This window comes from Microcebus murinus, chromosome 15, assembly GCF_040939455.1.
Source record: "Microcebus murinus isolate Inina chromosome 15, M.murinus_Inina_mat1.0, whole genome shotgun sequence".
Taxonomy (NCBI): Eukaryota; Metazoa; Chordata; class Mammalia; order Primates; family Cheirogaleidae; genus Microcebus; species Microcebus murinus.
The window spans coordinates 40,478,458-40,490,538 of NC_134118.1; the positions used below are offsets into that span (position 1 = coordinate 40,478,458).

At 37.8% G+C, this 12,081-nt stretch overlaps 1 protein-coding gene across 2 annotated transcripts in view; it reads left to right on the plus strand.

The window, feature by feature from the left end:
- Positions 1-12,081, plus strand: part of NR3C2 (nuclear receptor subfamily 3 group C member 2) — a 335,001-nt gene that overhangs the window by 289,278 nt on the left and 33,642 nt on the right. For both annotated transcript variants that reach the window (XM_076010596.1, XM_012783749.3), the window contains exon 7: positions 11,860-11,990. In XM_076010596.1, coding sequence (XP_075866711.1) covers positions 11,860-11,990 — 131 coding nt within the window. The remainder of the gene's footprint in view (positions 1-11,859; positions 11,991-12,081) is intronic.

Consider the following 12,081-nt stretch of genomic DNA (forward strand, 5'->3'; position numbering starts at 1 on the left):
GGTAAATTATGGTTGCCATGTAACCAGACCCCTTCTAGATTTTTGGATTGTCACGGGCTATCCTGATCTGTGTAATATCCATTAAAGTCAGTGGAAACCATGATGCTGAAGTCCAAGGGCAGTTCTGTGAAAACATATGCCTTCTAGAACATCCGTTAAGGTGACAAACAAAACACTGAATTCACTTTTAACTATTACTAGAATTGACCATGTAAAATTAATAGAGAATAGATGAATGTGATAGCCACCAGTGGGACACCAATCTCTCCAACACAGTAGTCCTGTGGAACAAACCACAACAGCCTTCTCAAGCACTTCCTAGACCTAATGGCTGAGTTATATACCCTGGTTGTAAATAAATTATGTCAATGCTATAAAAATGAACAGACATCAGAGCCTCCACTAGCAAAATGGCCCTCCTACAGACATATCTTGTTTGTCGGTTAAGGAAAAATCTAGTAAGACTGAAAAAAATTAAACAGTAAACTGGAATAATTTGAATGTTCAAATCAAGGTCATTTTTATTCTAATTAAGGTTTGAAAGGAATTAAAAAAAACTATTTCTGCATGCTGTTTCTCAGGAAAATAACAAGCTCGAGACACGGACCATCTGTTACACTGACCATGTAACGAGATGTTAGATTTATTCAGACATAATGATGTGGTTTGCAGTATCAGATGTAAGGTCTGGTCTTTCAGATCTGCTATAATTATGTTGTGCACCACACTACTTAAGTTATTTAACTCTCTCTTGTGAGATTTGGCACTATTGCTGCCTGCATTCTGACAATTTAACACAGACGCGCACATTCCTAGAGGCAGTGTATTGAAAGTCATAAATAGCATGTTAGCAAAAATATTTATTGAGAGGCCTGTTCTTGAGATTCCAGAGACTCAAGGAAGTTCAGCCCTGATTGAGCAGCACTTTGTTTTGTTTATAACTACAAAGAAAAGAACAGCTCAGAGTCTGTGAAATCCGTTGGATTTACCTGTTCTGTTTGCTGCCTGGGTATTTATTTCCCACTCATGTAATTATGGAGCTATGTATTGTACAAAACTCAGTCATAGAAAGACAAGCAACCTACATACAGGAGACAGACACAGACCTTCCAAATGGTGAGAATTGCCTACTGTTTAACCCAAGGGCTAATGGGAAATATCTCAAAGGTTTCTTTTTGCAGTTCCTCCTTAAATAAAGTGATGTCTTAGGGACCTAAAAGGTGTTTAGTGAACAGGGTATAGTTTAGTGCAATATTACTAAAGGATCTTAAGGAGAAAAAATGTCATTGTACTTTTCCTAGTTTCCCATAGGCGGAAGACTTGGGAACCTCTTGTGCTTTGGCATTTATAAAATCAGCCAATGTGGAAGGATTACATTTGTTAAATGTGAGTTCATGGAAGGAGAAAGGAGTGATAAAGGTAGTTCTATTTTCCTTTCCTCTTAAGGGGACCAAAACTACAACAGGCAGGTCTTTGAGGAACTGTTCTTGAGTGGCTTTTTGAAATCATGGTTTATTAAAGAATTTTTGTCCTTCCTGCTTTCAAAAAGCATTTGGTGCAGCTTGCAATAAAAAAAAAAACAGATCCAGCAAGACTAAAAATCTATCAAGATACAAAAAGACAAATTGTAAAAATAGAAGAGAGAGACTTTATGTGTTATAAAAGGAGAAATAATGAAATACCTGAACCCTAAGACAAGTTACATAATCAAACAGAAATCTTGGTTTCTTAATCACTAGCAAAGTATAGCAGGTAAGCAGGTAAGATCATGGGTTACAGGGATTCTTTTTTTTTTTAATTTTCAAAACATTTTTAGTGATGATAAAATACCCATAACATAAAATTTACCATTTTAACCCTTTTAAGTGTACTGTTTTGTAGTAGTATTATCACATTGTTATGCAACCTGCCTCCAGAACTTTTTTATCTTGTAAAACTGAAACTCTGTACCCACTAAATAACAATTTCCCATTCTCACCTCCCCCCAGCCCCTGGTAACCACCATTCCACTTTCTGTGTCTATGAATGTGACTACTCTAGATAACCTTATACAGGTAAAATCATGCAGTATTTGTGTTTTTGTGACTGGCACATTTCACATAGCATAATATCACGAAGGTTCAGCCATGTTGTAGCACGTGTCAGAATTTCCTTTCTTTTTAAGGCTAATTTTCCGTTGTGTGTATTTAACACGTTTTGTTTACCCATTTATCTGTCAGAGGGTACTTGGGTTGGCTATTGTGAAGAATAGTGCTATGACATGGATGTTCAAATATCTCTCCAATACCCTACTTTTAATTCTTGCGGAGATTCTTTAGGTAGAAGTTAGCATTAAGAAGGAAGCTTTTTCCAGGTCCAAAGTTCAAGGGCAGCGTATCACATGTGTCTTTATAAGGATGATGAGTAACAAAAACTGGAATTCCTCCTTAGCAGCCGTCTTGCAGAGACACAAGAAATGCATCTTCCACAAAGGGCTGTTTCTTGGGGCTGAGTTCCGTGGAGGCATATTTTTAAATAATATCTCTGGAAAATGCACTGCCTTGGAGGCCTGCCTGTGTGGTCTTCTAGTGATCTAACTGAATGTCAGGGGTAACACCTCAGGACACCATGGAGGAGTGAGTGGTAGGCATGCCCTTAAAACTAGCCACCTGAAAGGTGACCTCAACTGAGCCCTTGACAAGATCAATGCAAGGGAGTTTAGAATGGAGGTTACTGGTGAGAACCTAGAATGGTTGGATGGGAAGTTCAAACCGTCCCGTGGATCTAGATGCTAAAAGATGGAAGAGCCTTGCTTCTGCTGTCACTGTGGTAGAGTGGCCACTGCATGAGGTGTCCATGCAGGTGTTAAGACTGATACTTACAGTTTCTAAGTTCCGCAGGTGCCTGTAACCTGGAACGCTTTGTAGCTCGGGCTTATTAAATATTGACTTCTAGCAAAGTAGAACATGAATATGATTCTAGGATTACATTTAGTTTGGAGCAGTAATTTCCCAAATCAGCTGCTGATTAACCTCCAGGTAACTGAATGACTAAGTCAGGTGTCCTCAAACTACAGCCCACGGGCCACATGCGAATGTTTTTTGCCCGTTTGTTTTTTTACTTCAAAATAAGATATGTGTAGTGTGCATAGGAATTTGTTCATAGTTTTTATAATTATAGTCCCGCCCTCTAGCGGTCTGAGGGACAGTGAACTGGCCCCCTGTTTAAAAAGTTTGAGGACCCCTGGACTAAGCTTTTGATTTTTTTTTTAAGTAGTGTCTACCTAAATACCAAAACAGGAATGTTCCCTCTGACAGCCATTGGCCAATAGGTTCAGTGGACTATTCTCATTATGTGAAATAGGGCAACACTGTTGACATGTGAAGATGGCAAGATAGCATGAGTCTTGTAGGTCAAAAAAGTTGTTCAGAATGTTTAGGTATTAAGTAATTTAATTAGCCAGCATCCAAGTAATTTAAATTGTGAATGCCCTACCCACCCTGATTTTAATGGAGCTTTTTCTAATTCCCACTATTATTTGTGAATTAAACCCTATTTCTAATCCAAAATTCTCTCAAAAGCAAGGAAAAAAATATTTTCTAACTCCTGATTATTCACTTTTCTTCCAAGTAAAACAGATTTGGAGAAGTTAGATGATTTTAATTTAATATTTTAAAACTATTTCCAAATGATCATATGATTTTAGTTTAGTATAATAAATGTTCTAAGAGAGGACCAGATGAAGTTATAGCTACAAATAAAATTGGTTTCCTAGTTTGACAAAATTTCAAGTTTATGAAACAATTAAAATGTTTCTTTAAAAATATTTTGGAACTGTTGTTTTCATAGATTTTAACCCAAGTGCCTTAGAATTAGAACAGGGTCTCTAGGCCCCCTTTGGCTGTTGTATATATTTATCCAAAAGTAGAGTTTATGCTTTTCTTTCAAATGAGATGTTTAGATATGGATAAAATGTGCAAAAACAGTAGTGCCCATGGTTCAGAAGTAGAGGCTAGCACCTATCATTTATTCAGGTCTGATGTTCACTTTAATACAGCAATGTTTCCTACCTAAATAAACTCTTACCATCTTTATATTAGTCCAGTGATCAAGGGTGACTTTTGCTAGGAGGCCAAGGCGGGTGGATTGCTTAAGGTCAGGAGTTCAAGACCAACCTGAGCATGAGCAAGACTCAGTCTCTACTATAAATAGAAAGAAATAAATTGGCTAAATATATATATATATATATATATATATATATATATATATATATATATATATATATATTAGCCAAGCATGGTGGTGCATGCCTATAGTCCCAGCTACTTGGGAGGCTGAGGCAGGAGGATCGCTTGAGCCCAGGAGTTTGAGGTTGCTGTGAGCTAGGCTGACTTCATGGCACTCTAGCCTGGGCAACAGAAGTGAGACTGTCTCAAAAAAAAAAAAAAAAGAGTGACTTTTGGTCATGTGTTTACTTTTGCTTTATAGAAGCATTATACAAACTTGCTTCTCTTTCCCGAAGTAGTCAATATATTTTTACATTATTCTATTCAAAATGGGGTAAAATGAATAAAAGCATGTAGCAAAGAGTATTGCCGTGAAGGAATATTACAAAATTAATACCAGTATCATATCCAAAAGATTGCCCTTGTTTCAACTTCTTGTACATTTCTGTACAGTTAATCTAATTATGCAAAAATGATGGAATGTACAATGTGTTTTCAAGATGGCCTATTTTCTTGAAATTACAAGCTATATTGAGTACTCAGTACTCTTCATTTAGAGAACTCAATTTCATGCAGTAGAAACAGCAACGGAATTCAAAAACACAAAATCTTACCACGTAATGGGGAGCAAAGGATAAACAAATGATTGACTATAATAACAAAGCATATGAAGGACTGAATATCTCTTTATAGTTGTCTGACTCTGGAAAAAAAGAGCTAAAAACTATTACTCAAGCCAGCAGCCTGGAGAGAGGAAGAGGCCTGGGTTTCAAAATAAAAAACCTGGGTTTGGATCCTGGCTTCATCATGTACCTAAAATTCCTTCTCACGAACATGAAGATAATTCCTCACAGGCGTTGTGTGAATTAGCAAGAAGAAATTTAGCTGTGGCGTGTGGTAGGTAATCTACACATGGTAGCCACGAAGACTGGGTATTATTTAGGTAATAGCTATTATTTAGGTAATAGCTCATGAAAGAGTTAAAAAAAAGATGCTATTCATACTAAAGTGGCAAGAAATGTTTTCTTTTGGGTATGTTGTCACACATTAACGTTCTAATCTGTTTTCAAGTCAAATCTGAGGTCTCTCTTTAACCTTTAATCCGTGTGTGGATGTTTTGTTAAAACATCTGTTAACAGAAACACTCTGACAAGGAAGTGTTTAGTTCTCATGTTCTACTCTAGGCATGTCACTTTCACCTGCTGAAAATCTGCTTTACCTGTGGTTTTTTCCTAGATTTACACTCCTATATATAGAAATACTAAAATAATAATATAATATTGTTTTCCTGAAAAGTTGTTTTAAGAGTTTGATTTTTCCTTGGTTTGTTTCAACCAAAGTGATCATTGGTCTCTCAAGAAGAATTTTTTTTTTTTTTTTTTTTTTTTTTTTGAGACAGAGTCTCACTTTGTTGCCCAGGCTAGAGTGAGTGCCGTGGCATCAGCCTAGCTCAAAGCAACCTCCAACTCCTGGGCTCAAGCAATCCTCCTGCCTCAGCCTCCCGAGTAGCTGGGACTACAGGCATGCGCCACCATGCCTGGCTAATTTTATCTATTTTTAGTTGTTTGGCTAATTTCTTTCTATTTATAGTAGAGACGGGGGTCTCACTCTTGCTCAGGTTGGTTTCGAACTCCTGAGTTCAAAAGATCCGCCTGCCTCAGCTTCCCAGAGAGCTGGGATTACAGGTGTGAACCACTGCGCCCGGCCAATTTTTTTTAATTTCAGAATATTACAGGAGTACAAACATTTTGGTAACATGAATTGCTTTTGTACAGTTTGAGTCAAAGGTGTAAGTGTGCCTGTCACCCAGATAGTGTGTATTGTACCTGTTAGGTGTGAATTTACCCATCCCTTCCTCTCCCTCCCACCTGCTTGATTTCCATTGAATTTTACTACCGTGTGCGCACAAGTGTTGATCTTATTAGTTCCAATTTAGTAGTGAGTACATGTGGTATTTGTTTTTCCATTCTTGTGATACTTCACTTGAAGGATGGTCTCCGGTTTCATCCAGGTTGTTAGAAAAGGTATTAGTTTACCATATTAGGTGGCTGAGTAATAAATACTCCATGGTTTACATATACCACGTTTTATTAATCCACTCATGTATTGATGGGTACTTGGGTTATTTCCACATCTTGGAATTGTGAATTGTGCTGCTTATAAACATTAGAGTGCAAGTGTCTTTCTTATATAATGTCTTTTTTTCCTTTGGGTAAATACCCAGTAGTGGGCTTGCTGGATCAAATGATAGGTCTACTTTTAGTTCTTTGAGGTATCTCCACACTATTTTCTATAGAGGCTATAGAGTTTGCAGTCCTACCAACAGTGTGTAAATATTCCTTTCTCTCCACATCCATGCCAGCATCTGTTGTTTTGGGACTGTCTGATAAAAACCATTCTCACTGGAGTTAGGTGATTATCTCATTATAGTTTTGATTTGCATTTCCCTGATGATTAATGATGTTGAGTATTTTTTCATATGTTTATTGGCCATTAGTTTATCTTCTTTCAGAGACTTCTGTTCATGTATTTTGCCCACTTTTTAATGGGGTTGTTTCATGTTTTCTTGCTGATTTGCTTGAGTTCTTTGTAGATTGTGGTTCTTAGTAAGCTTTATCAGTTGTACGGCATGCAAATATTTTCTCCCATTCTGTAGATTGTCTATTTGCTCTATTGTTTCCTTGGCTGTGCAGACGCTTCTTCATTTAATCATGTCCCTTTTTTTTTTAAATTGATGTGATTACTTTTGGGGTTGTCTTCATAAATTCTTTGTCTAGACTGATATCTATAAGAGGTTTTCCAACTTCTTCTAGAATTCTTATAATTTCATGCCTTCATTTTAAGTCTGTTTCTTTTATAAATTTAAGAACTTTCATATAATTGGTTCCTACATCCTTGAAACATAGGAATTATTGTTAGTATTCTAATTTTATACATGACAAGCCTGAGTCTCAGAAGTTAGACAGTTACAGGATCCCAGAGCCAGCACACTGAAGGGCTGATGGGCCATGCATCTCTAGGCCCTGCTGTGGCAAAGCCAAGGATGCCAGCTTAAGGAATCACATGTATATGAGAGCACTTTTAAACAGCACAGTGTCAAATGCATATTGTGTTATTTTTTTAGAGACAGAGTTTCACTCTATCGCCTTGGCTAGAGTGCCGTGGCATCAGCCTAGCTCACAGCAACCTCAAACTCCTGAGCTCAAGCGTTCCTCTGGCCTCAGCCTCCCGAGTAGCTGGGACTACAGGCATGTGCCACACCACCTGGCTAATTTTTTTTTTCCTATTTTTAGTAGAGATGGGGTCTCACTCTTACTCAGGTTGGTCTCAAACTTGTGAGCTCAAGTGATCCTCCTGCCTCGGCCTCCCAAAGTGCTAGGATTACAGGCATGAGCCACCGCACCTGGCCTCATGATGTATTACGTTCCTTGGGCATCCAGTTTACCTCATGTTGCAATCTAAATCTCTCTCTCTATCTTTTTCTGGAAACTTTTTGAAAACTTCACAAATCCCATATCTAATTTTCTGGCCTCTTGATAATCTTACTTTTTGTAAATTACCAGTAGAACACTCTGCATAAATCCACAGCTCTATAAAGATTTCACTATTAACAAGAACAATAAAACTCAACCAACTAGCCAGTATGGCAAGGAAACTGAAAGAAGTAAGAAACACAAGCCTGAGCCACATCAAATGTGGAGTCTAAATTTAAACTGTGCATGTCTTGGAAAAAAACATTTAACCCGAGAAATAAGCATAAGCAAAAAACCTGCTCTAGAACAAGTGAAATGCTTACACCCATGCCAGTTATAAGTGCTAATACTATCTCCACAGTCTCTTCCACAAGCCAGTACCCATGGGATTTGCCCAGAAGACAATGCATGCCAAAACAATACATGTTGGACATGTACATTGACATCCCCCAAAAAATGAATAAAAAAACTGTTATAAAACTATAAAATAAACATGTTTAAAATATATAGAAATGTGAAGTGATATAATAACCATATAGGATGAAATATCTGTGGAAAACAAACAATAGAAGGGTTTGAGAAAGAACAGAGTATTGCTAAGCTCAACATGAAGAATATTGCCATTAAAATTAAAACACTATAGATAACAGTATATTAGATGCAGCCAAAGAAAAAAGTATTTAATTGGAAAATAGATCTGAGAATATCACAGATAAAAAGAAAATATGAAGGAGGCTAATGTGGAAGACACAATGAGAAGGTCCACATTGCTAATAGGAGTTCAAAAAGAAAAAGTAACAAGAATGGAATAGGCGTGATATTTGAAGAAACAATGGCTAAAAACATTTTAGAACTGAAGCAATACTTACATCTTCAAATTGAATAAGGACATTGAATCCTGAACAGGGGAAATTAAAATCAGTCTACACCTAGGTACATCATAATGAAACTGCAGGCATCAAATAAATAGAGAAACATTTTTTAAGTTACCAGAGAGAAAATGCAGGCAACCTATGGGAGATTGACAATTAGACTAATAGGAAATTTCCCCAAATTTGCCACACATAAGGCCCAGATGTAGTGGAATACTATCTTCAAAGTACTGAAGGAAATTACCTGTCAAGCTAGAAATCTATACCTTTTTAAACTATCATCCAAGAATGAAGGTGAAATAAAGACATTTTCAGACAAAATGAGACCAGAAGACTTGAACATTTAGCAAGTGATCACTGCTGAAAGAATTACTAAAAAATATTCTTATATAAGTAAAAAAAATTGAACTCAGAGGAGTGAAGTGCAAGAAGTGATGGTGGTCAAAGAAACACCTGGGTAAATCTAAACAGACGTGGAGTGTGTATGTATGAGAGAGACAAACTATTTTGAAAGCAAGCTGAATTTTAAATATTAAAGAACAGTAACAGGAAGATGGGAAGCAGTAAAGATAAAAATATTATGAATATTTTCTTTTATGGGGGAAAGCTATTGATTAGCTTTAGATCTGTAAGTATGCAAGCCCATAACTTAAGAATAATTATTTAAAGTATAAAAATATAGTGTATACTTTGTAAATCCAGTACGGGGAGGGGGGTAGTTAAAAAGCTCTATCAATCCAATAAAAAGAAGGAAAGTACAATGAAGAGAAAGAGGAAAGAAAGAAAGTTAAAATGGTAGGGAAAACCCAAATATATGATTAATCATGATAAATGAAAACAGATTAAACTGAGCTATTAAAATACAGAGATTCTCAGATTTTTTTAATCTAGCGTTTTACTGTTTATAAGATACATGTGTGAAATATAATTATGTGGGAAGTTTGAAACTGAGGGGTTAAAAGAAAGGGGGGGGGGTGATGCCAGAAAAGGTCTACAGAGAGCAAGAAAAAGAGATGAAAGAAAAAAGAACAATGTTAAGATTAGACAAAAAAAGAAAAAATAATAAAACAACAGTGCTATGTAGTGATAGAAGGAAGATCACCAAAGACAAAACCCAAATGGTCAACATTTGGAAAAAATGTTGAGCCTACTGGTGATGATGGAAATGGAAATAAAAGCAGTGATGTGCCACCTCTACAACCCTCATCCGATGGAGGAAAATTTAAATCGGATAATGGCAAGCACTGGTGGAGACGTGGGGTAAGGGCAGTCTCGGGCCCTGCTGGCAGGAGTGGAAGCAGAGGTTGAGCACAAATCCATGACTCCACAGGTCTGTTTCTATTCTGCGTCGTATAGAAACGCACAAGGGATGTTCCTTGGCCATCCTTTGCAATCGCAATAAGGAAGAAACAACCGAAATGTCCATCAGCAGTGGGATAGATAAGTAAATTCTGATATATTCAAACAAATGAAGCTTGAAGCAGTTAAAATGAATTAATTTAGTGTTACCTGTATGAAAATAGATACAGCTCAGATTTACATGTTGCACAAAAATAAGTTTGCAGAAGGATGTGCATATCTAATTTCAAATTTACATAAAACAAAGCAGTCCTGTATGCTGTTTTTATAGATACATACATGTGTGTGGCAAAATACACACATCTGAGAGGAAATGATAATCACCCAAAATGGGTGGTTCCCTTCTTAAGTGAGGAAGAGATGGACGGGAGCCGGGAGGAGACGAAGAAAGCCTTAACTCTGCCATGTTGAAATTTTAAAAAGCTGAAGCACACGTGGCAGAAATATTAGCGTTTGCTAACGTTGTTCATTCCGGATGGTGGAGTAGTAGGCTCCTGTGATTATTTTGTGTGTATGCTTGAAATATTTCCTTCATTAAAAATGGCTTCTAGGGCCGGGCGCGGTGGCTCACGCCTGTAATCCTAGCACTTTGGGAGGCCGAAGCGGGCGGATTGCTCAAGGTCAGGAGTTCGAAACCAGCCTGAGCGAGACCCCGTCTCTACCAAAAATAGAAATAAATTAATTGACCAACTAAAAAATATATATACAAAAAATTAGCCGGGCATGGTGGCGCATGCCTGTAGTCCCAGCTACTCGGGAGGCTGAGGCAGTAGGATCGCTGAGCCCCGGAGATTGAGGTTGCTGTGAGCCAGGCTGACGCCACGGCACTCACTCTAGCCTGGGCAACAAATTGAGACTCTGTCTCAAAAAAAAAAAAAAAAAAAAAAAATGGCTTCTAGCTTACTGTGGCAGAGGAGAGACATACAATGCAGAGAAAAGTGCACTGTGTTTCATTACGGGTTTCTCGTAACTGGCATTTGGAGTTGAGATGGGAGAAATTTCTGCCAGTTGAGGGGGGAGCCCAACAGTGCATCCTGGAAGAGGAATCACAACGTTGCTTTCCTGCGTCCCCCTTAGAAACAGATCAGCCATCATGACCTCTTTTTCTGTTCCTTTGGCCTTTGTCAAGTCCTTTCCCATTTTTCACTAATAGTCTCTTTTTCACTTTTTACAGTCTGGTCATCATAAACCAGTAGTTCCCCAGGGCTTCCCAAATGGCTTATTATAATACTTTGAAAAAAAAAATCTAAAAAACAAAAGTGATGCCTTGTTTCTCAAGGAAAGAGAAAATAATGACTTCTGTTGTTATATAATGTGGATTTTTATGGAAACATTTGGATGATGTGGGGAGAGGACTGGTTGGTTCTGTGTGGAAACATTTGTATATATTGTGCTAAACTCCCATATCTTGCTCTCACTTTATCTGAGAGATTCCACTGTTGCAAATACTTAACAAACATGTTCCACGACCTCTGTACGGAAGGCCCGTGCAGAAATAAGATAGACCATCGCTCTTCAATGTTCCTAGGATCTAGTCCAGTCTTTTCCAAATAGTAAGTTCTTGCTGTCTGTGGCCGAAAAGGAACAAGAGTCTATGGGCTTTGCCCCAAATCACAGCAGCGACTCTGCTTTTTAGATGATCTCACTATAACATACACCACATTACTCTTGACATAAAATGAAATCATGGCACATTTTGAAAGGATTGGTTTCAGCACTTCTGACACATTCTTACATGGTACTAGCAAATAACCCAGCAGTGTTGGTCTAGAAGCAGTTTACCAATCACTATGAAAGGCATCTAACTTGTCTTTAAAATACACATCTGCTCCATGTTGGAGCCAAAAGGAAAATTCTGACTCAGATCGCTTATTGAGCTGCCTCGGGCTGCCGGTCTGGGTTTGATAATGAATCTTGCATTCTCAGACGTTTTCTTCTTTTCCTCTGCAGAGAGAAGATGCATCAGTCTGCCATGTATGAGCTATGCCAGGGAATGCACCAAGTCAGCCTTCAGTTCGTTCGACTGCAGCTCACCTTTGAAGAATACTCCATCATGAAAGTTTTGCTGCTACTAAGCACAAGTAAATTGATGTCCGCCCTGACACCTTTTCCACTTTGTCAGATCACCTTCCCTGTAGGAGAGTTAGCCTATTTATACCATTCAGGTGGTTG